Source organism: Octopus bimaculoides, chromosome 1, assembly GCF_046866305.1.
Source record: "Octopus bimaculoides isolate indiv1 chromosome 1, ASM4686630v1, whole genome shotgun sequence".
Classification (NCBI taxonomy): domain Eukaryota; kingdom Metazoa; phylum Mollusca; class Cephalopoda; order Octopoda; family Octopodidae; genus Octopus; species Octopus bimaculoides.
Window position 1 is genome coordinate 23,602,101 of NC_142928.1, and position 26,826 is coordinate 23,628,926.

At 37.0% G+C, this 26,826-nt stretch overlaps 1 protein-coding gene across 2 annotated transcripts in view; it reads right to left on the minus strand.

The window, feature by feature from the left end:
• Positions 1-1,179: 1,179 nt before the first annotated feature.
• Positions 1,180-26,826, minus strand: part of LOC106884163 (sperm-associated antigen 16 protein) — a 64,031-nt gene continuing 38,384 nt past the window's right edge. Inside the window, exons 12-18 of one of the 2 annotated variants that reach the window (XM_014935405.2) lie at positions 25,632-25,716; positions 24,635-24,761; positions 23,452-23,517; positions 21,642-21,768; positions 17,230-17,294; positions 14,548-14,635; positions 1,180-1,295 (exon numbers count right to left, since the gene is read on the minus strand). In XM_014935405.2, coding sequence (XP_014790891.1) covers positions 1,216-1,295; positions 14,548-14,635; positions 17,230-17,294; positions 21,642-21,768; positions 23,452-23,517; positions 24,635-24,761; positions 25,632-25,716 — 638 coding nt within the window. In that variant the 3' untranslated portion in view covers positions 1,180-1,215. Of the gene's footprint in view, positions 1,296-10,071; positions 14,636-17,229; positions 17,295-21,641; positions 21,769-23,451; positions 23,518-24,634; positions 24,762-25,631; positions 25,717-26,826 lie in introns of those variants that run through there. The other variant, XM_052965803.2, reaches the window with a different exon arrangement.

Consider the following 26,826-nt stretch of genomic DNA (forward strand, 5'->3'; position numbering starts at 1 on the left):
GACAAAGAAGTATTGGTTGGGAGTTGGTAAGGACCTCCAAATATTTTTTTATAATTCTTAAGTATAATAAATCTATTCTTGAGATATATCCCATCAAAGGTTCAGTGAAAATTATTTGGTTGGACTAGTGGTACAGAGCAGAAAATCAAAGTGCTACATGTGAGGCACCAAAACCCACCTAAGGGCTTTCTGCCCATGAAAAGAAGAAAACAAAAAATCAGGATAACAGACATCTGCAAAAGCAACAATAGCCTAATCCTTCAGGGTAAACCACAGGTGCACAAGACAAGGCTGTTGCTGGTGGATACTAAAGACTAAAACACCACCAATTCCTACTTCACGGATAACTAAAAAACAAAAAAAGGGAAGTCGCTTCATCAACAGCACCAGTAGCTATAGATGGTGACCCAAGGCTTGGAAACATATCTCCCTCCAGCACAGAGCTAGTAAGAGGTCTAAGTTAACATTCCTAATTCGTCTTGGAAAAATGGGGAGGAAAAGAAACCTGAGGATAAGTGAAAACCAGGTAGGATGGTTACTGTATTGTTAAAAAAAAATAGCTATATAATGATGTAATGATCTTTGGGGGTCTCTGATGGGAGACAGGTGGCTCTAGATGTGAATAACAGTATATGTCACACCCTAAGGCTGGTGGCCATCTATGCCCCACTGAGAGGAGGTTGGTTAGATTTCTTCAAGTATCAGGAGACTTTTTTAATGATCTCCTTAAAGGAGGAATGGCAGTACCTATGACCTTTTTTAGGGCCTCTGAAACCAGTGTGAGAAAAGCAAAAAGTTGCTCGAGGAAAGCTAAAGATTGCTTGAAACAATGGACTCTGCTAAAGATGCCAAAGATATACAAGAACCAGTGGGTGGCATTTTTCCAGGAGAGGGACTAAGTCTTCTACCCAAGAACAGAAACAGTTGATCTGATAGGCTTCCACAGTTTCTGTCTATCAAGTTTCACTCACGAGGCTTTGATGGTTGATCTGAAACTGTGGTAGAAGACACTTGCCCAAAGTACTACTTTGTAAGATGGGATTGAACTCAAAACAACACTGTTGCAAAGCAAACATCATTGCCACTCAGCCAGACCTGCACCCTAAATCTTAGTCTAAGAAAAGAGGAATTAAATAGCTAAAATATTTTATATGGAAATTATTAAACCATATTCATGTGTATTTTCTTGTATTTATTTATTTTACTTTATCCTTATTAAGTACTGATTTTATCATTTGAATTCACTTTCTGTCCTTTAATAAATTTCTGATCACATGAAAAGAGTACTACTGACCCTGAAAAGAGGAATAATAAAAAAAAAAGTAAAGATTATATTGTCAAATTTTTTATTACTGTAATGCACACATGTGACATGCATTGTATAAGAATATTTGATTTATATAAATCAAGTAACAACTATTTAATATGGTATTGAATCTAGTGCAGTATATTTTATAACACTGAATTTTTTATTCAACCAATATATATAATAAATGAAAATGCCAAAAATACAATAGACTTTTAACATAGTTTGCACCAATTAGTTGGGGTTTTTTTGTGTTTTTTTTGCAAGTGTTTAACTGTGGTGATATTTTATTTATTTTACTTTTGACAATTCCAGAATATTCTGCTCAATTCAAAGATATATGTCTTGAATAAATGAGTGAGATAGTTTGATAATGTTCAATAGAATTTGTCAGTCTGACCTTATCCACCCACAGTCAAAATGAAAACCTCTACATGGTCAATCAATTTGCCAGAAATAGCAATCAAATTTCTCAGAAATAAGCATCCTGACGTCTTAAAAGTGAAAGGGCACATTACATAATGTAGTCATAGATAAATAAGAGATTGTCATGACTGGAATGTTTTCTTATCATAGATCTGAATGATCAGCCCCGAATTAGGGTTATACAACAATAATAACAACAGCAATAATCATTTAGGTCTTATAAGTACATTTTGTTTTTTTGTATTAGTAGGGGTAGTAGAATGGCATCTAAATGCTAACCACACCAACTGAGGCTGGGTAGATTAGCATTTAGAATGGAAGGGTGCAAAAGTCACTGAAATCTACTCAGATATTTTCAGGTGCATCAACAGAGAATGAATGTATTATCTTTATGCACTTCAGTGCATGGACTTTGGAAAATCAGAATAGGCCATCCAGATTATACTTAGAATGTTTGTTAGTACAGCTGACCGAGTTAGTATAAGTAGTGTACTTATTTTATGTGTTTGATGATATGTATGCTCAATGTAGATAAGAATTTTTGAAAAGGAGGCAGTTACTTAAAGCTGAACATGCCATTTAAAGCATGGAGAGTCTATAGGAATTGGATTACTGTGTTAGTTGAATGGTAATTGACAGGCATGATTATAACTAATGGATGATGAGTAGGCCTGAAAAGGAAAATTAGAGCAGAATCTATTAAGAAACTGAAGTGCTGGCAGGCAGCTACACCTGGGGACAATTACAACCCCTTGCCAAAGATTGAGACATATGGTGATCTCTTACTGATGTCATATGCTCTACAAGGAGTTATAGGATTAAGAAGAATCAGTGAAAAACATTACATGAGGTGAGGTACTAGCTTATTTAGAAGGAGCTGATAGAAAGGATCTTATAGTCCAAGTGGTGGTGGTCAGAATGGCACTTGATCATGTCTTCAATGCTAAACACAAAGCTGTACTGTCCAAGCTAAAGTAAAAATATACAAAAGGTGTTCAGTGAGTCAGAGTGACACAATCATATAATGACAACTGAGCCATGATATGCCTGTGTCATTAAGGTATCATGATATACCTGTGTCACCATGATATGGTGTTTAGCAGATCATAGAGGTATGTGATATCTGACTGCAAGTAGATTTGTGCAGTTTTATCAGCAATTTTTTGGTAAGTTGTTTGAGAAGGGTGATGAACTACAAGGAGTAGGCTTTGACGTCTATTTCAACAGCCTTCCACAAATCATGGTAAAAATGATGAAGTGGGAAAATCTGATTTCAGTTTCTAAAGTAGCAGTAACTATTTCTGGTTGTGCATGAGACAAGTCACCAAGATTGGCTGGTTCATTTTCTCTACAAATTCAGTTCAGCATATGAGATTTGTTGGTCCAGTGAACAGGGTTGTCTCTATTGTACAGTGGCAGCTGTTTGGTAATAGTGGTAAATAGCCACCATCCTTAACTGTTTTGTATCTCATATTCAGTCAAATAGTGCCTCTTTCATTGTTTTTGTATGTTCTAGCTCTTGAGTTCAATTCCTGTGGTGACAAAAGCAACTAGCATCCTGGGGCAGAATTATCTCATTTGAGTTATAGGAACCAAAGACAGTCACTGATTATGTAACCCTGTGATTTGGGTAACATGAGAATCTTACTATAATGGGCATTATGTCCATCTGTCTGTCTGTTCCCTCTTCACAGTCAAACAGCTGGATCAATGGTCAAAAAGTTTTTGGGGTTATGAAGGAGGTAATCAGGAAGTTTGTTAGCAAAAGAAAAAGAAAAAAAAATGCAAAAAAGTATGATTATTTAGTGGATATTGAGTTTTGTATTGATAAATCACCTTTGATTTCTTTTTGTTAAAATTCCAGTGATGAGGATTAACTCCCTATAGTTTGTGAATTTAGAGGGTTTAGATTTGCCATACTGTCCCTTTATTTCCCATCATAGATGGGCAGATTTGCTTTCTTACTATAATGAGCATTATGTCCATCTGCCCATCTCTTTGTCTGTTTCCTCTTCACAGCCAAATGGCTGGACCAATGGTTATGATATTTTTCGGGATTACAAAGACAGTCGTCTGGAAGGTTTTTAGCATTAAAAAATCAGAGAGTATGATTATTTCATGGATATCGATTTTTGAATTGATAAACCACCTTTGCATTTTTATTAAAAATTTACTGACCACGAGTAACTCTGGATTTTCATCGTATAGTTCGTGGCCTCATCATAAATATAAAGGGGGTCACGAAGATGGTTAATAGTGAAAATAAAATGGAAATGTGTGTGTCAGTATACAGTGTGTGTGATTATTTAGTGGTTATTGAAGTGTGTCAGTCTCGAGCAGGATTCGAAATGGCTAATTGAAGTGGCTGTTGTTTACATCTCAGTTTTGTCAATCAAAATAACCCATGGTACCAGAACATCCAAACATTATTCACACAGAGCAGTGAGAGGTAAGTCTTAGTTTGATTTTTTGCAACCCTAAAGATTCCACTCGCGCATTCACAGCAAACAAGGCACAGGGCCAGACTTTAGATCATGTAAGTGTATTTTTATCCACTTTGATGTTTAAACACGGCCAGTTATATGTCACTATGAGTAGAGTAATGGACTCCAGTAATTTGAAAATTAGTGTTGACCAAACAGAAAATATCATCTACAAAGAAGTTTTGTAATCATATTGATATTATTGAAAGGAATATGATTTATAATTTGAATAAGGAAATTTGTGAATTTTGAATGTATAAGAGTATAAACAAGCTTAAAATAACATAAACAACTAAAATAAAAGTATATCTAAATAACATTTTTTTCTTAATACTTTTTATGTAATGGTCGAAGGAAGCTCTGGCCTTTATTAGGAGTGGTCCACATAACCATTCATGATACAGAGGCTGGGAGTCTATTTTAGTTTGGGAGTGAATCGTCATCACATGTCACTTAGTGGCAATTGAATGCTGTATCACCAACAATAATGTGATTTCTCTAAGACATCACCCAGTAATCTATCAAGTCCATTTACAAATTTCTCAATACATACTGCTGTTATGACTTCCCTCCCTCATTTTATGCCTCCATTGTAAATGAGTAGATTTACTAGTTCAGAGAATTTTCATATCTAATTTTACTCTTCAAAATTACAACAAATTATTGAACATCAAAATCAGTCATCATTATTGTTATCATCACCCCAGTAATAATCTAGATCAGACCAAACACTGTGGATGCAGACATGGTGGTGTTGTTGAGATGTTCACTTCACAATCACCTTATGATACACTGTGTGTCTTCTACTAAACCTTTGAGCAACCCAAACCATGTGACAGAAATTTGGTAGACAGAAACTTTTGTGGAATTCCATCAGATAGCTATCACTGCATCATTCTGTAGTAGCAAGTTTGACATCTTTGCTGTGTTGTATGACCCAGCCCAGTGGCATGGCTCATTATATTTAGTAAGACTGGTAATGAGGTATTCAACTGAAGACCTGAACAAGGTAGTTGAAAAAGGCAACTGAAATGGTACTCCCCGATATCATTTTAATGATTTACTGCACAATCACACAAGCTAAATATAGTCTCAAACCCAGAATCACACAAGCTAAATATAGTCTCAAATTACACAAGCTAAATATAGTCTCAAAGCCAGTGTGATCATACTGAGCAAATGTAATAACACAAAGTAAATATTGTTTTCAAATTTTGGTGCAAGGCCAGCAACTTCAGGAGACAAACTAAATTGATTACATCAATCCCAGTGCATAACTGGTACTTATTTTATTGACCCCGAAAGGATGAAAGGCAAAGTCAACCTTGGCAGAATTTGAACTCAGAATGTAAAGACAGACGAAATACCACTAAGCATTTTGCTTGTTGTGCTAATGATTCTGCTACCTTACTGCCTTAAGAATAAAGTAAATATTGACAGGAACCAAACAGGACAATATGGATTAACTACAGAAACTATAGACACTGACTTAAGGTAGTTAGACATACTAAACATAGTCACCTTGCAGAGCGTTTATCTATTCAAAACAACATCTAGGTCACAAGAGTCATTTTCTTTCAAAAATTTGCAAAAATTATTTCTAAGCAATTAAAGCCAAAACAATGAAGTAAGCAAGAAGTATGTAAACAATACAGGAAATATATCTTCCTTTAGAAACAAAATTCTTGTGTTCGTGCCAAAAATGTTATTCTTTCTTCCTTTTCAAATATTCTTAAATGATTTAAAACAATTTAAAAGAACAATAACTTGATTAAAAATAGCAAGACCACCTGCCTTACTGTACATATGTATGTATGTATGTATGTATGTATGTATGTATGTATTGTATGCATGTATGTATATACGCATGTATGCATGTATGTATGTATGAATGTATGCATGTATGCATGTATGTATGAATGTGTGTATGTATGTATGCATGTATGTATGTATGTATGTATGTATGAATGTATGTATGCACCCATACATATGTATGTATGTACATACATATGTATGGGTGCATGTGTGCATTTGTATGTATGTGTGCATGTGTGTGTTAAAGTTTCTCATTCTGCTGGGGAAAAGTTTGGGCAACTGATATGCTGATGATATTTATTGTGGCAGAAGCACTTGTCTACAGGTGTCCTGTTGTCGAAAGTCAATGAGACTGTTCTTTTCCTTAAATGGCATATCAGTTTTGGAGAATTTTTGATTATTGAGAGTATATCTCTTTCTCATTTGGAGTTGGTCCCAGCTGCTAATAAGTGATTGCTGTAACTTCACTGGAGATAATTTCAATGATTGAAGCATGTATCCAATGACAACAATATTTAAACAAAATTGCTCACAGAAAACTTCCAAGTACATCGTTGTCATCACCATTGTTGCCATTGGCGTCATCCTCATTATCTTTTAATGTCTATTTTCCATGGTGGCATGGATTGGATGGTTTCACAGGAACTGACAATGCCCTTCCGATAAAGCACCTCCTGTGCTAGTGCCACATAAAAAGCACCCAATACACTCTGTAAAGTGGTTGGCATTAGGAAGGGCATCCAGCCATAGAAACCATGCCAAGACAGACAATTGGAGCCTGGTGCAGCTCTGCAGCTGGCCAGTTCCTGTCAAACCATCCAACCTGTGCCAGAATGGAGAATAGATGTTAAATGGTGATGATGGTAATGATAATCTCTTTACTCTTTACTCTTTTACTCGTTTCAGTCATTTGACTGCGGCCATGCTGGAGCACCGCCTTTAGTCGAGCAAATTGACCCCGGGACTTATTCTTTGTAAGCCTAGTACTTATTCTATCGGTCTCTTTTGCCGAACCGCTAAGTGACAGGGACATAAACACACCAGCATCGGTTGTCAAGCAATGCTAGGGGGACAAATACAGACACACAAACACACACACAGACATATATATACACATATATACGATGGGCTTCTTTCACTTTCCGTCTACCAAATCCACTCACAAGGCTTTGGTCGGCCCGAGGCTATAGTAGATGACACTTGCCCAAGATGCCATGCAGTGAAACTGAACCCGGAACTATGTGGTTGGTAAGCAAGCTACTTACCACACAGCCATTCCTGCATCATAATAACAACGTATGTGTGTGTGTATGCATGTGTGCATGCGGGCAGGAGTGGGGCAGTACTCTTGTCTTGGCATCATGTCATTGCAAATAAGCATCACCACCATACAAGAAATGTTTGTTTCCAGTTTTCCATGGAAAATATGTCTGGCCAGGGGAAATATTACCTTGCTGAGAAGACAGGTGAAGACTGATGACAGAAAGAGTATGTAACTGTAGAAAATCTGCCTCAACAAATTTTGTGTGGTCCATGCAAACTTAGAAAAGTGGACATCAAATGACGATGATGACGATGATGATGAAATTGCTCATTTGAAGGTAGATGCTTTTGGTTTTCACAAGAAACTTGTCATTTCTTACTAAGTTCTTCCACAAACACTTCAACAGATCTTTCATGTTTAGGCAATCATCAAAGCTTAGTTATTCTGTTATTTGAATTCTACATTCTCTGTGGTTTAGACTTAAGGCTCTTCTTACTGCCTTCTGACTTTACCTGATTTTATTTCCTATCTCTTCATCACCAATATGTGCAGTGTTTACTAAATCAATCAGCCTGTTCAACCGCCAAGTTCAGCAAAGTATTGCTGGCTTTTATAACAAGTGCAGTTGGCTTTTACAGGTGTGGCTGATGTCTACAGCATGTGAAGCTGGCTTTTACTGCAAGAGCAAATGATTAACAGGGGCCAATAGTTAAATGCAGACCAAAAAAGAAGGGAAACATGTAACAATCATGTTGCAGCATATTTATTGTCATGTCACCTTGCCCAATGGTCACATGAGCCATGCTTTTTAATGAGGTTGGCAATTTGATGGAGGAGGTGAACTCAGTAGTTAAATATAGCAATTGAGGCAAGTACACAAAGAGATTATTACAATGACCATTTGACCATTGGACACCTTTAGTAGAATTCAACATAGCTACAAGCAGTCAGACTGAGTCTCTGGTTAGAAGATAACTTATGAGTTGTGATTCCTTTCTACCTCTTCTTCAGCAGTGTTAGAGATGCTGCGACAGGAATAGGTAAGGAATACTGCTCTCCCACCCTTGACTAAGCTGTAAAATGTAATTAAAAGCAGATATATGAGCACCTTGGGCAACCTGGGCTGACCAATGCCTTGCGAATACATTTGATAGAAGCTGTGTTGAAACCCATCATATATGTGTGTGTGTGTGTGTGTGTGTGTGTTTGTTTGTCTCTTCCACCACTTAGCAGCCAATGTTTGTTTGTTTTCATTCTTGTAACTTATCAGTGAAAGAGGCCAATAGAATTAGTACATGACTTTAAAAATAAGTCCTGGGGTGGATTTGTTTAACTAAGCATTTCAAGGTGGTGCCCTAGCTTGGCCACAGTCCAATAGACGAAATAAGCACAAGATCAAAGATAATAAGACTGCTAACAAAATAAGAGAAAAAATAACAAAAACAAATAAAAGGAAAACTAGATTAAATAATGACTGCTAAGTGTGGACCAATGTAGTGTAGGGAGTTAAAAACAATATTCAATCAAATTGTAATTACACTTGTAACAAGAAAGAAAAATCGTTAGCATTAATGGCGATTCCTGTTAAGTGGGATAAGGGAGGGAACACCAAATTATAAATTGATGAAAACTTAAGAGATGCACAGCTGGGAGTGAGTCTGTTATTTGCAAGGTACAGAACAAATTAGGAAATTGATTGGTTGAGAAATAACAATATTTAATTTACTCAGAATATCAGGATAGAAGACAAAAATAGACAAAAATATTTATTCTTTACTTGGATATTGTGGACACAGTAAAGTTGATTTAGCACTGGGCTAAATATCTTACAGTACAGTAGTACCTTGGAATTTTGAACAACTCTGATTGCGAATAAATCATGCTTTATATATATATATGTTGGAGAAGCAACTCAATGCTAATCCCTGTATATTTATGATGATAAATGGTTTTACCGATAAAGGTTTTTTCATACTGAACTACTTGGCAAAATTGTTAATTATTAATTCTATTATTAATTGACGATTCCCTGCCCTTATTCTTGTATATATATATATATATATATATATATATATATATATATAATTATTACAAATTAAAAGGGTAAAGGATTATCAATTTATTAATTAATAAATCAATTAATAATTAATAATTTTTACCAAGCCCGTCGGTATGAAAGCACCATTATTGGTGGAGAACTTATTCAAAAGTTCATATATTTATAAATATAATTAAGGGATCAGCAAAATATTTGCTTCACCATATACCGAAGTTCAGAAAATAGCAGCTAAAAAAGCTGAGAATCTTATATATATATATATATATATATATATATATATATATATATATATATATATGTATGTATATATAGATATAGATATATATATAAAATGTTTGAGCCAGGTCGTTGCCAGTGCCACTGGACTGGCTCCTGTGCAGGTGGCATGTAAAAAACACCATTTTAAGCATGGCCGTTGCCAGTACCGCCTGACTGGCCCTTGTGCCAGTGGCACGTCAAAGCACCCACTACACTCTCGGAGTGGTTGGCATTAGAAAGGGCATCCAGCTATAGAAACTCTGCTAGATCACATTGGAGCCTGGTGTAGCCTTCAGGTTCCACCAGTCCTCAGTCAAATCGTGCAACCCATGCTAGCATGGAAGGCAGACGTTAAACGATGATGATGATGATGATGATGATGATGATAAAGCACAATTTATTCATGAGCAGAGGCGTTCGTAAACCAGGTACAACTGTATTAAATGAATATGAGAAAGACTGGAGATAAAGTATGATTTATTTGTGATCAGAGTTGTTTGAAAACCAATGTTCTACTGTATTTGGTTTAGTTCTTTACATTCTGTTTATAAATTGTGATGGAGCCAACTTTTGTCTTTCATCTTTCAGAGGTCGGCACCAGACATGTATTTGGGTTACTTGACTGGTTATACCTTTCCTAAACAAATTTCTAGCCTTGTGTCTATGTTAAACAAATTATTTGTTTTCAAAACAGCTTTGCTTTGCCCAACTCTCGCATTTTCTTTTATTCTTAGAAGCATGCACATGCATACACATGCACACAAGACCCTGCACACTTGGAAGTAAAACTTAAAATAGCAAGAGACTGACTCACCCAAAATAAAAATATGAAAAATATTATTAATCTCTATGTTATTAAGTACCCTCACTTCAGATGGCCTATACTAAATGTTGTGGTTAATGGGGGTCTACATAGTTGCCAGATGCTGATTGGGTGAGCACCATATTCCAATGAGTGACACAAACCCCAAGTCCTACTTCAACCTCTTCATGGTACCACCTGGATGTAAACCAACAGGAGAGGACGACTGCAGGTGTCTGGCACAGTATAACCAGGTGTCTGCCATGATCGGCAGCCTGTCTAGGAGAAGGATACTCTGATATAAAACCTATGACCTGAGGACCTCTCTGTCATCATCCCAGCTTGCTGGGCCATGGCAGAGGAACTCCAGGTGTAAAGCTGCACTTCACCTTAAAACTCCATTGCACAGGCTGAAGGATCTGTCCATGTCCACAATCATGATCGACTGTGCAAACGATGTGGACAACAGCCTTTCTAATCTTCGTCAGCGAAGCAAAGCCAGGATATATAATAATAATAATGGAATTATTGTGTATAGTGCTCAGGTGCACGACAACTCATCAAAGGTGCATGTACAGTTCATAGAATTATGTACAAATGCCAGGAAAGTGAACAGTGTATGAGTCATGATATACATACCTGTATCAGATATATATATACCCATATCTGTGTGTGTGCGTGCGTGCTTGTGTGTGTGTTGTGCATATGCATGCATGTATGTCTACCTGTGTGTGTTGTGCGTATGCATGCATGTATGTATATGTGTGTGTTGTGTGTATGCATGTGTTTGTGTGTGTGCTTGTGTGTGTTGTGCGTATAAATGCATGTATGTATGTGTGTATGTGTGTGTGTGCATGTATGTTGTGTGCATGTATGTATGTGTATGTGTGCGTGTGTGTGCTTGTGTGTACATATATTCTTTTATTAGTTACGGGATCTCAGTCATTTGACTGTGGCCATGTGGAGCACTCTACTTGAAAAGTTTTAACCAATTATATTTCCGGCTGAGTGGTTGGTGTTAGGAAGGGCATCCAGAGGTAAATATCATACCAAAAGAGACACAGAAGTCTGGTGCAGGCTCCTGCCAGGCCAGCTCCTGTCAAACTGCCCAGCCCATGCCAGCATGGCAGGCAAACATTAAATGACGATGACAACGACAACAACGATGATGATGATGATGAGGATACTAAAACCCGTCAAGTAATTTTCTGAGCCCTGTAAAGCAAATCCACTCTAGAAATAAGGGGGTGTAATTAACAGTTACTGGACAGAATACTACAGAAATATTCTATCAGAGAATGGCAAAAAGACTATCTTGGAAAAGTTCAATAAGGTTGATCACCTATTGATCCATATTTCTAATCAAGAAAGTTCAAGAATTTTTAGTTTATCCAAATGCGTCATTCGATTACTTATTTTTATCACTTTAGCTCAGTTTCTTTTTTCTCTCATTCCGGTAGAATTTAATGTCACTATTAATGGCAAGAATATGAAATAAATATTGTCATTATAGTTATTAATGCAGCATATCTATATGTATATATATTTTTGTTGTTAAACCCACAAGATATCTCTGATTGAGCAGAACTATGGTTGACAAGAATCCAGCCTTGGGCATGTTTCTTTCTTGTTTTTTATTCGGGAAGTGTACACAGGACTACATTATCAAATGCATCCATTTTTAAGGAGTGGCATCAGTGGTATTTGACTGTTATTTCTAGCAGACCAAGTGACAATGTACTACATAAGGGCTTCTTCATAGGCTCACATAAATAGTTTGTTTGAATTCATAGATATGTGTGCAATATGTGTATCTGCATAATACATACATACATACATACACATGCACACATACATACATACATACACATGCACACATACATACATACATACACATGCACACATACATACATACATACACATGCACACATACATACATACACATGCACACATACATACATACATACATACACATGCACACATACATACATACATACACATGCACACATACATACATACATACACATGCACACATACATACATACATACATACACATGCACACATACATACATACATACACATGCACACATACATACATACATACACATGCACACATACATACATACATACACATGCACACATACATACATACATACATACATACATACACATGCACACATACATACATACATACATACGCACACATACATACATACATACATACATACATACATACATACATACGCACACATACATACATACATACATACATACATACAAACATATTGTATCCAGAAACATAGTTGAGACTAACTACTATACACTTCATGTTAGATGAAAGCTCTCAGGTTTAACTTAGCTCAGGTTTAACTTAGCTCAGGTTTAACTTAGCTAAGGTTGCTGTCATCATTCTCCAGGATTGCTCAGGCTTATCCTTTCAGAGTAAAATATGCCTCGAACTTAAGTTATGCAGTGTAATCTTCTACTATGAAACTTGAAGCAGTTTGTCTCAAGATTCTTTACACAAAATATCAATAATTCTCAAATATGTATTGAATACTTAATTCTGCTGATGTTGTCAACAAATGAACAGTAAACCACACACACACACACACACACACACATCACATTCACATATATATATACATATACCCATGCACATATATACATATGTGTATGTGTATACACACACACACACACACACACACACACTTGGCTGATTCAGGCCATCTTAGATGATGTTTGTCAGAAGACGTCAGAGATCAAGGGGGAGATAAATGACATTCGCTTCATTAATTTTACATTGAGATAAGAACTTTGGAACAAATTGGCCAACAGTTGGAATTCAACTTGGAACTGGAACAATAGAATGATTGCATTACAGAATTAATTCTCATCTGTCCTTAACCTCTGATAAAACACCACCGGGACATATAGTCATTATAGACGTATTATAGTCATGCTATTCAGCTCCGTTTAGTTTTGGGCCACAGACCCAATTAGTCCTCCGCAGGAGTGAGCTTAAAAGTCCGCACTGAGTGTGGCTTTTAAACTAGTAAAGATCTAGAAAAACTAGAAAGACCTAGAAAAAAAAAGTGTTGAAGAGATGAAAACCGATCCCAAGTTGTTGCGTCCCTCAAAAGCGATAACAAGGGATCATGATGATTATTAAGATGTGTATGGTGAAAACTCACTGTCTCAAGTAAGCCAGGCGGAGAAATCTCTAACCATGGGAATAAGTGGGGTGCACTTGTTGCATCAACACACTTCTTCCTAAATGCTTTCTTCCTAAATGCTTTCTTCCTTTTGGGGTATCTTGTGTTCATCCTCTACTTTCACCCCTCCTCTATGGTTCCCTCCAGCCTTTCTTTTCCCCTCACTGTTCTGACTACATTCATCCACTGCTCCCCAATACTTGCTTCTCTTTCTCTCTTCATTCTCTTCTTATAGCTTCTCTCACCTCAGTACTCTCTCATCTCTGGTAAAACCTCACCTAAAAATCATTACCCTTTTCCTTATATTTTTACTTTTTGTCATGACAGTTCTTCAGTTTTGCCAGTTACAAGGTAACCCCACTAGAGTTGGTGCTATGTCCATACAATGATAGAAACCATGCCAAACTGAGATTCTGGAACACAATACAGTCCTCTGACTCATCAAAAGGAATGCGAAAGTCAAGCATCTGGATAACAGGTACCAGTTGGTGACAGGAAAAGCATCAAGAAGTAAAAGCCTAACTCAAGATTAAATTCTTGTTCAAACCATGCTCATATGGAAAATAGATGCTGACTGAAGAAACTGCACACACACACACACATGCACACACACACACACACACACACACACTTACAAATACATACACAATACACATAGACATATATATGCATATACATATACTTACACATACACATACAATATATACATACGTATACGGACATGTACATATATACACATATACATATACACATAAATATATATATGTATAATAATATATAGATATACTTATTTGTGTTTATAAATATGTATTATTTGAAAATTTATATTTGTAATTTCCTTAATAAAAAATTGTGAAAATAACTAAAAGACAAAATGCTTGTTAAAACTATTCAATTAGCTCCAAAATCTAGCTGTACCGTCACTACCGCCGGACACTAGGTATTGTCCACTGCATTCAAATTCGACACATTGGACAGCATCATCATGTCCTATAAGAGACACCAACTGAAAGAGAAAGAAAATGGTTTTATACATTAATGTCTAAAATATATTAGACATTAAAATATATTAGATTTCATTTGACATTTAAACTTCATACACTGCATACTACAAACGTGGAATCTCTTAGAGGACAGTTAGCATAAGGGAGATAATCAATTCTCCATAATATTTGATGGGATTAGAAGATTGAAGTTGAAATTCAAGAATAGGAGAGATGATGCATAGAATTTACATATTTAATTCTTTTTTTTTTTGCTTACTTATTACAAAGATTTAAAAATTTCTAGTCAATGGTAATCAAGTACAATACTATTTCATTCTTTTTAGAAATCATCAGCATGAAATAATTTGAGATAAATACTATTTTACTATTTTACTTGTTTCAGCCAGACCAGGACACCACCTTGTTAATAAAATGGAGCTACTATTTATTTGTTGTCTGCTACAAATTCTATTAGTATGTTCTTTTTACAGAACTACTAAGTTATAGAGATATAATGAATCCAGCACCAGTTGACAAGTCATGTGAAACAAATAATTACACATTCACAAATATGAGAATTTTTTTCTCTTAGTAAATAACACATTATTTGTGAGTTCTAATGCAACATTTGCTTTTAAAAGGTGAATATTTTACCTTTTGGGATTAATACTGCTTCTGCTGTTCTATTTATTTTTTTCTTAAGTACACTATTTTCTAGCAACATCAGTGCCTGATTTGGCTCTGTATTTCTATGTACGTTGCTAGTGCAGCAGTTTCTGTTATTTCTAGCAGTGAGGTATCTATCATTGACAAGGCCAAAAGAGGCTAAAATCAAGTGATCTAGTAGTCCTAGCAGCAGAATTAGTGGTGATTGTCTGCCACTGGCAATAGCTATGATATGCTTTTATACACTAGAAACCACATGGGACTTTATCTCTCTTGGTAAATATTGCAGTATCTGTGTGTTCTTAATGCAACATCTACTTTTAAGTGATATATATATATATATATATATAATAATAATAATATTAGGGATAAAATCCAAAATTACAGGTAAAAACTCAATTAAAATCAATTCATTAAAAATTAAAATTAAATTAAGTTTCACAAGAACCAAGGTTTATGAATTCATCGATGAAAATCCACTGTCACATAGAAAAAATTTATAATTAAAAGTACAATAAATAAGTATAATATAATGCAAAGTAAATATCATAAGATCAAGATAATAAGATAATAATATTATCTTGATCTTATGATATTTACTTTGCATTATATTATACTTATTTATTGTACTTTTAATTATAAATTTTTTCTATGTGACAGTGGATTTTCATCGATGAATTCATAAACCTTGGTTCTTTTCCCTAATACTATATATTAATATATATATATATATATATATATATATATATATATATATATATATATATAGGTCTAAATTGCTGTGCAGTGAGATTGAACTTGAAACCATGTGGTTTTCAAGTGAATTCCCTAATCACACAGCCATTCCTGATGATCCCAGAAATAATCACTGTTGTCACAAGTCTTTGTAGTTTGGAAACAGATTAGCTTTATGTGATGTATGATTTCATTCAGAAACATTAAGCTTTAGATTTATGTTAGACCTAACATTCCTCCTATACATGTAGGAATGAATAGGCCACACCTTGAGGAAACAAACACCCTTTATTACACATCAGACTCTGATTTAGAACTCACAAGGAAAGCAAAAGACAGGACGCCATAAAAATAGCTGGAGGCAGGATAGTAAGGCAGGTTAACCTTGCTTTTTATCTTGAACCCTTTTTAACTTTAGTTCCTCTTGTACTGCTCAGTTTATTGGTCAACAAGCTTCCTCAACTGGATTTGACTGGCTGCTACTCTTGCACATCTATTGCACATAATATTTACTATCTTCATGTAATTTTGAAATGTCTATCACCAAATAATCTTCAGCTTGCCCATTTTATGCCTGCCATTAGATAGTACCCAAGCCATGGTTATTTACGAGAGCCATTGATTGGCTAGATGGAGAACGTGGTCAGCCAGCCAGAATTGGTACTCTGCTACAATCTCTCACAATGATCATCTTAAAGTTGATAAATAAATTAACCAGTCCAGAAAGGTAGATTAGCAGAATTATTAGCATAGTGTCAGACAAGACCCCCTTGCATCATCTGCTCTAGTTCATTGTATTCTGAGTTCAAACTGAACCTGGGTACCAATGGCCAGAATTAATGACACAAACATGGGAGCACGCAGTCTGATCCATGAATGGCCAACATGAGAAAACCAGCAATGAGACGCAGAAGCTTTCATTCAACAATGGTCCAACAAGTGCCAAATGGTAGATGATATATAAATTGTAATAAATTGTAACAGTCATGTAGAAGACAAATGGTCTCAAGCATTTCTCTATTGAAATCTTTGAGATTAGTAAGTAGGAATTGGTTACAGACTAGATGCAGTTTGCAGTGAACTTACTGCAATACCACAACTTCTATTATACATGTATGCATGCACACACGTGTGCACACTTGTGCGTGCATGCACACACACACATTTAGCAGTGAAAGTAGTGTTTGTATATGGTATAGAAAATTTAATTTACCTGTCCTGAAGCAATTTCATAGATCTTCACAGTGTGATCGTCACAGGCTATGGCAACTACAGAACCTGAAAAAACAGAAAGAAAATATTTGGAGAAAAGAATGTAATAGCTGATATATATGATACAAAAGCTGTAAAAAATAAATACCGAGTTTGACACATTTTCTGAGGTCACTAAAATAAGTACAAGGCAATTTCTGGGATTCATCATCATCATCATCATCGTTTAACGTCCGCTTTCCATGCTAGCATGGGTTGGACGATTTGACTGAGGACTGGCGAAACCGAATGGCAACACCAGGCTCCAATCTAATTTGGCAGAGTTTCTACAGCTGGATGCCCTTTCTAATGCCAACCACTCAGAGAGTGTAGTGGGTACTTTTACGTGTCACCCGCACGAAGGCCAGTCAGGCGGTACTGGCAACGGCCACACTAAAAAATGGTGTCTTTTATGTGCCACCCGCACAAGAGCCAGTCCAGGGGCACTGGCAACAATCTCGCTCAAAAATCCTACGAAGGTCAGTCAGGCGGTACTGGCAACGGTCACGCTCAAAATGGTGCATCTTATGTGCCACCTGCACAAGAGCCAGTCCAGGGGCGCTGGCAACGATCTCACTTGGCTTGCCGGGTCTTCTCACGCACAGCACATTTCCAAAGGTCTCGGTCAGTAGTCATCGCCTCGGTGAGGCCCAATGTTCGAAGGTCTTGCCTCACCACCTCAGCCCAGGTCTTTCCTGGGCCTACCTCTTCCACGTGTTCCCTCAACTGTTAGGGTTTGGCACTTTTTCACGCAGCTATCCTCATCCATTCTCACCACATATCCATACCAGCGCAATCGTCTCTCTTGCACACTACAACTGATGCTTCTTATGTTCAGCTTTCCTCTCAAGATACTTACACTCTGATGGGTATGCACACTGACATTACACATCCAACGGAGCATACTGGCTTCATTCCTTGTGAGCTTACGCATGTCCTCAGCAGTTACAGCCCATGTTAGCAGTTACAGCCCATGGGATTGATTATATTTATTATTCACTTCATCAAATTTAAGACCAATTGTCAATGTGAAAAAAAATCAAAATATACAATAAACAACTGTGATTTAATTACGAGGTAGGTTTTGAGTTTTATCCTTTAAGGGGTTGTTAAATATTGATCACCCAACAAAGGGGGCACCCCATGCAACCTACAAATGGCCATTATGGACTGGTAGGCCTACAACCGGCCTATAAAAGCCAGCAATGACTTGCTGAGGTTTTCAGTTAGCAATGGTCTAACAAGAGTGAAATGGAAATGGAAATATAAATATTTGTAGTTGTATGCTGTCAACTTAATGTGACAATCCCCTGAAGAGAATAATACTACTGTTGGTTAGACCTCGGAAGTGGTGCAGCTTCCTAGGTCTAGCCAACAGTAGTATTATTCCCTTCAGGGGACTGTCACATTAAGTTGACAGTATACAACTACTTCATCGTATCACTACTGCATAAATCTCTCTGAGAGATTTAGAAATGTATTATTTATAAATATTTGTGCTTTAAAATTTAGAGAAAAGTTGCAAAATATCTAAATCATCTAAGCAGGTTTAAAAGAAATGAGGAAAAAATTCATTGAAAAGGAAAAAATGCTGAATTACAACTCAAGAATATTTCTGAACATACAGAAATAGTATACTTGAAGACAATTGCAGATTGCATAAGCAAGAATAGAGAATTAATATAAGAACACAAAAGTTGATTCTATTTCATCATGCTGGATATTTTTTTAAAATAGCATTGCTGGATATCTGGACTATTTTGAGATAGTTTTCACATATTATTTGTATTAATTGTATTACTGATCAGCTGAGGATTAAACCAAAATATATGCGTACTGGTAAATGAAGCACCAACAAGAATGAATAAATGAATAAATAAGTAAATAAATAAATAAATAAATACCAACCTGTGTATATAAGTGTATGTGTGTGTGTGTGTGTGTGTGTGTGTGTGCATACATGTGTGTGTGAATGCAAACTGTTGAACTTGAAAGGCAGTAGGTATTGTGCCTATTTCTAAACAGTAATCTCTTTACAATTATACACCATTGACAAGGCATTGAATTAGCATTTTTGCAACGAATTAGTAATATTTTTACAAATTCCTATCCGGATAGCATATCCTTGATTACATGGGCACACATGCACACATGCACACACACACACACACACACACACACACACACACACATGTGCAAACACACACTCACACACAAACATGCATCATCAACATCATCATCATTTGATGTCTCTCTTCCATGATAGCATGTGTTGGACCATTCAACAGGATCTAATGAGTTGGAGAACTGCATTGTGCTCCAATGCTTGCTTTGCCATGCTTTCCATGGTTGGATATCTTTCCTAATGCCAACCATTTTTACAGAGTTAATTGGTACTTCTTTGTGGTATCAGTGCATATTGAACAGCAGCTGTTCAATGAGTCAGCCATGCTTGGATAATGAATGAGTGCCTGGAGAACAGAACAGTTTCATTGTTCTGCAAGCATCTCAGACAAGCTTGCCATACAGTACATTCTAGAAAGTCCTTTGGAACAGACTAGACTTTTCGTTTTTGTTATATAGTATCCCCACCATCCAAGATCTTGCTGAATACCAAGGACAAGTAATGGAAGAGTACCCTTGACTGAGTAAGAGTACAGAAGAGAGAGGAGAAGGTGCTTACATCAAGTGTTGAGAGGTTAAAGTATGAAAGAAGGGACAAGAACAGATTTGTTGCCAAAGAGGAGGTACATGGCTACTTCACATTATATAAGGGTGGATAGGTGGAAGAAATGGGTGAGGCTGGAAAGAGAGATAGATATGGAGGGGATGTAGTGTGAGGGTGCAAAGTCAAAGGACAAAAATGTGAACAGAAGAAAAGGTGGAGACAGATCAGGAAGGGTGGGTGGGTAGAGATTACAAGAGTGTGTGGGTAGAGTGAAAGGTGGTTAGAGATGGGGGTATACAGTAGGGGGTGAATGTAGTTAATGGTAAACAAGAGTGGAGTGTTGGTTGATGGTAAATATGAGTTGGAAGCAAAGGTGAAGGGCAGCAGCAGCAGCAGCAGCAGCAGCAGAATGACAACAACAATAATGATTTCTTTTACTTGCCACCTGGGCAATGGATGGGGTGGGGGAAATACAAAGACAGGCATATAAGGGGGTGCTGAAAAGCTCCTGGTTGGAGGCCCAACCTTCCAGGTTCTTTTACAAGGCTTAGAAAAACTGAAGGACTACTGTGTGGGAAATTGAGAAAGAAATACATTGAATAAAATCAAAATTTACTGATCCTCCTGTATTTTCTTTTATTCAAAGCCAAGGGACTTTTCAGCACCCCTTCATAATGTGTGCTGATTTACACAAAAGGAAATATCTTTAGTATGCAAACTAGACATATCAGACCCAAATATTCTAACTGATCAGATCAGGCCTCTCATACCTACCTTAACCATTTCATTGCTGTATTTATTTTGAGATGCTCTGTGTTTCTTTCAATTACTTTAAATATAACAAAGAATTTAGTAAAATAACTTTGTTATCATTAAGCTAATGTTAGGAACATAATTTGTGACTAAGGTTTGATGGAAGATTTTAATTCAAAACTTATGAAAACAAGACATTTGTACTCAGAGCCAGAGGAATGCAAGTGACAACCTCTGGGGCAATCAGTATCTGGAATTCCATAAGAATCCCAGTCCTCTTGAGTTGGAGGTGGATTTCCCCCCCACATTCCCTCCATGTTTCCCCAGCATGGCTAAAACTCTTGCTGGGTCTCAATGTGCTAGCACATTCTTGACTTGAATTTGAGTCAACCTCTTGCTTTTATGAAAGGGTATCACTATAAAAGTTTGAGAGGTGCATTGCATTGTCATTCTTCAAGCTTCTTGTTTGCAGATGCATATGGCAGATACAGTCCCATACTGTTTGCCTTTATAGATATGTAAAACTGAGGGACTCACACCTTTGCGGTATCTTTCAGTTACTGCAGACATATGAAATTTAAGTCTCTTGTTGCTGATATCATGCAGAAAAGGGCCCAGTACACTCTGTAAAGTTGTTGATATTAGGAAGGGCATGCAGCTTTAGAAACCATGCCAAAGTAGACATCGAAATGCAATCCTCTGACTTGTCAGATCCTGTCAAACCATTTAACTTAAGCATGGAAGATGGATATCAAATAATGATAGAGATGATGATGATGATGATGAAGTGAGTGTCCAGCACAGATTTTCCTTTCTTGTTATGTAATCCTTACATTTGTACAAACGTTTCATGTAATTTTAAGCACGTTTGTCTATGAACATATGACTCGAAAAAATATCAACCAGCATTGACCATTATGACCATTATGATCATTATTAAGGTCACAACTTACTTGTGTAGTCAAAGGCAAGTTTATTTGCTGAAAAGTTCCCAGCTTCAAATGTGATCATCGGTGCCACAGTTCTTGTGTCCCAGAGTTTAACAATTCCTTGTGTATCACAAGAGGCAACAGTATCGCCCTAGAATTTAATGATAAAGCAAAGAGTGAAATTAAAATGTCATAGCATTTCACTTGGGCCAACTAACAATAATAATAATAATGATAATAATAATAATAATAATAATAATAATAATAATAATAATAATAATAATAATAATAGAGTTAACTCGAATGTGGAATCTAAAAACAGAAACAATTCCTATCATAGTAGGTGCCTTAGGTATAATAAAAAAATATTCAGACAAGTACATAACAAAAACACCAGCACTTACAAGTATATATAACATACAGAAAATTGCACTACTGGGCACTGCACACATCCTACGCAAAACACTTTCAATACAGTAACCATAAGAGCATCACAGCAAACCACAGCACATACCCAAGGCACACAGAGCTGCGCTCAGTCGTGAAGTGAAAGCACGTTATGAAAATAAAACTACTGAACAATAATAATAATAATAATAATAAAGATTTCTTAATTAACCACAAAGGGTTTACATTAAAAAACGTTATGGACAGCACAAATACGATGTGGGATTACATGGAAGTCATGTAAACAAAAGAAAAAAAAACAATGAAATATAACAACAAAATTCTCTAAAAGAGGGAGACCTCTTCTGGAGAAACCCCAGAAGTCCACAACAGTCCTGACCACCAGGGTAAGTACCCTCTCCACTTTGTCTACAGGCACATGCCCAGAGTAGGTTCATCCACTGAAGCCATTCTTGTGACATTCACCCACCTTTTGCAGGAGGGAGGGGAGGCAGAACTTCCCTCTCCACCCTCACTTCCCTTTTCAAGTGAAACTTGAAAAAGTTGATGGGGGCTTGGTGAAAGAAGAAAGTGTCTCACATAACCTCTTTCGCTAAGGCTACCAGGCAAAGAAAAATAGCTTGCTCTTCCCAGCACAATGGACTCAACCAATAGCTGGATCCATTCTACATATGACAGTAGGTGTTCGACATAACCCAGAAGTCAGAAATACATGGACACTGGATGAGAGCATGCAGTACCTTTTCATTTAAGGGATTCTGACATTACTTTAAAAATGATGGTACAATTATGTCTAGAATTCTTATGATGATACCAAATCCACTCAATCAGGTTTATTTACATAAGCCCTTCACTCACTTTGGAGCATAAGCCATTCATGAATTTTCTCCCCTGTTCTCAACTGTGGGCTGTCTCTGCTTCTCTCCAGTTGGATCTCTGCTTTTCCAGCTGTGCCTTTATATCCCACCTACAGCTATTTTCAGGGCATCTGCTCTTCCACTTCCATATGTTTAACTGAGGGAAGGTCATCTTCTCCCAGCTCTTGTTGGTTTTGAATTGTTATCCGAGCTTCCATAATTTTGCTTTCTGCTAGGTAGGAGTGTTGGTTCTATGTAAACCCATTTTTACCTCTGGGAAGAGAAGGTCTATAAAGTCTACTGCCATCATTGACCCACCACCTTCCCCAAACAGTCACATAAAGTACTTCTGGAAAACTGCACACATCTGCTCAGAACCAAGTAGCAAACACCTATCTTGATCTGTAAAAGACTTGATTGTGATTTGTTACCATGTCACATTTCCACCATTTGGTTTACACTCCAATGGCCTAGCTCTCAGGGTCACAAGCCACTGCATCATAACAAGGCAATCACACTTGAGCTAGATGTAAACAAAATCATTGTGGTTGTTTGAGTATATTTCTTACCTTTTGATTAATTACAGCATAGTTCACACCTGCTGTGTGACCATAGAATGTTTGTCCACAGAGACCCTACAGTGAAAGATAAAAACAACACATCGTCATATAAAAGACTTAAAATGACTGAAGAGAATTACAAAAACTTTTAATTAATCATATTAATTCCTCTGTGATAATATTTTAATGGAATCCTTTCTCATATTTCAATTAATTTTCAAAATAATTTAGAATAGAGAGAGATTTATAAAATCCTCATCATCATCATCGTTTAATGTCTGCTTTTCATGCTAGCATGGGTTGGACGGTTTGACTGAGGACTGGCAAGCCAGGTGGTTGCACCAGGCTCCAATCTGATCTGACAAGGTTTCTACAGCTGGATGCCCTTTCTAACGCCAACCACTCTGTGAGTGCAGTGGGTGTTTTTAACGTGCCACCGGAATGGGGGCCAGTCAGGCAGTACCGGCATTGACCATGCTTGAATGGTGCTTTTTATGTGCCACCAGCACGGGAGCCAGTCAGGTGGCACTGGCAACGACCATGCTGGAATGGTGGTTTTTACATGCTACTGGCATGGGACCAGTCAGGTGGCACAACTTTATTAATTGATTCCTTACATAGGTGCAAACAAAGCCTCAAATGTGGTGAGGTTAGCAATTATTGCAGTAGTTTATCAACTCAGAAGGCAAAGTTAACCTTGGCAGGATTTGAACTCAGAATTTGAAGTTATGCAACTGAATACTACAAGGCATTTGTATGTCACACTACTGATTCTACCAGCCACTATTTACTTTATTAATTAAGCTGCTGGTCTTGTGTAAAATCACTGTGGTGAGAAATGGGTGAGGTATGAGCTATTGGAATATTCCATGTTAATTTGCATAATAGATGGTGCATTAGTGAACTGAAAGTGGCTGAGTATCAAAAGACATGAAATGAAAAATGCAAGAGAAATTAAATACACTGGTATGAGCAGTTGATGTGAATGGATACATGGGTGTCAAAAGAAGGTGTTCCTGGTGGATGAAGGCCAAAGAGGACAAGGAAGGTAGGAGACAAAGTTATGAAATCTGAGGAACTCTTATTAAGGTGATGCAGGACTGAGATGATTAATGGTAAGTGATATGAAAAAGCTGTACAGATTGGGTGTTGATGTAAGAAGAAAGGTAAGTTAGAATAAAAGTAAGCTTACTGTCCTGGCATCCCAAAGTGAGACTGTTTTGTCAGTAGAGCTAGTAAGAAGGATATTTGAGTAGTACACAAATTTAATGCTGTTTACCGAGTCTGTGTGGCCTCTCAGAGTGTATCTACAGCGCAAACTGATGAAAAACAGACAACAAAAGTTAAGAAAAAATAGACTTAATCAATAGATTATGCATTCTTTAATTAGCAACAAGGCAAAAAAAAAAAAAAAAAAGAAAGTTAAAAAAACAGAAATTTTGCCAGAAAACTAAAAATTCAATTTGAATTTTAAATGAATTGTAAAAAATAGATAATTTACAAAATCTATAATAAACCCTTTTGACTTAATTAATTTTGAAAATAATGACAAATTTAGTGAAATAACTTTGTCATTAGTAAAGTAGTATTAGATATATACATGACGGGCTTTTTTCAGTTTCTGTCTACGAAACCCACTCACAAGGCTTTGGTCGGCCTGAGGCTACAGTAGAAGACACTTGCCTAAGGTGCCATGCTGTGGGACTGAACCCAGAACCATGTGGTTGGAAAGCAAGCTTCTTACCGCACAGGCCACCTTTCCAAAGTTTTACATCGTGAAACCATAAGGTTGCAAAGCAAATTTCTAAAGCATACAAATAACGCTAGTCATTTAGCTAATGATGTATTTTCCATTCCACACAAATATTTCTAATTAGGTATTTATTTCTCATTCACCACCACCACGACCACCACCATCATCATTTAATGTTTGGTTTCCATGCTGGCATGGGTTGGATGGTTTTGACAGAAGTTATGCAAACCGGAGAGCTGCACCAGGCTCCAATCGTCTGTTTTTGTATGGTTTCTATAGCTAGATGCCCTTCCTGATTACAGAGTACACTGGGTACTTTTTATGTGGCACCAGAACTAGTGCTTTTTACATGGCACCAGTGCTTTTTATGTGGTACCAACGCCAGCACAGTCACTAAGCAATATGCTAACACTGGCTTAGCCTTGTTACAGCTTACCTGTTCAAATCCCATATTTTCCCAGTATTATCTCTGGAAGATGAAGCTACAAAATCTCCAGTCCAGTGCCAAGAACAACTCCAAACTGAAACATAAAAGATGTAGAAAGGATAAAAGATGAAATGAAACTGGTAGGGATTTACAAATGAAGGGATGCTACAAAATATCAAAAGGTATCTTTGACCTACACTCTGTCAGCTCTACATTCTAATGTGCTATGATGACGGTAGTGATAATGATGATGATGATGGTGGTGGTGGTGGTGGTGGTGGTAGTAATAATGATGATGAGGATGATGATGATGACAAAAACAACGATAACGATGATAAAGATGGTGATGCTAATGGTGGCCATAGTGGTGGTGGTGATGGTGGTGGTGGTGGTGATGGTGATGATGGTGATAAAGATGATTGCAACAATGATAATGACGTTGATGATGAAGATGATGACTATGATGATGGCGATGGCCACAACAGCAACATTTTTCTAATGAACACCTAACTTCATACAAAAATAGGAAGTTGTGATGCTCATTCTTAAACAAATGCATTTTATCAGTCGTTCATAAGAAACGGTCATACAAAAATGGAATTGGGACACAGGTAATGGACACCAGCCAGTGTTGTTGTTGGCACTCCATCGCTTACAACGTCGAGGGTTCCAGTTGATCCGATCAACGGAACATCCTGCTCGGGAAATTAACATGCAAGTGGCTGAGCACTCCACAGACACATGTACCCTTTACGTAGTTCTCGGGGATATTCAGCGTGACACAGTGTGACAAGGCTGACCCTTTGAATTACAGGCACAACAGAAACAGGAAGTTAGAGTGAGAGAAATTTGTGGTGCACCCAAGGACAACTGCTGAAGGTGTCCACACCTTAAGATGGTACAGTCTGTCATGAAGGGAATCAGTCATAGTATTACCAAACAGGTGGTAGTGACAGGTGGACAGTATTACCACCCACTGTCCACCTGTCACTACTTCTATAAAAAATACAGAGTTATTGAGTTAATTGCCATTATACTGCAATAATAGTAATAATCATAGCAAAGTAAATGAGATCTTCAGGTCGGTGCCACTGCTACCGCTGCTGCTGCTGCTGTCACCTCTAGTATTATCAAATATGACAACCCCAATTACTACAATTAACATTGCCATAATCACCTTCTTTCCCTGCCTGTATCATCATCA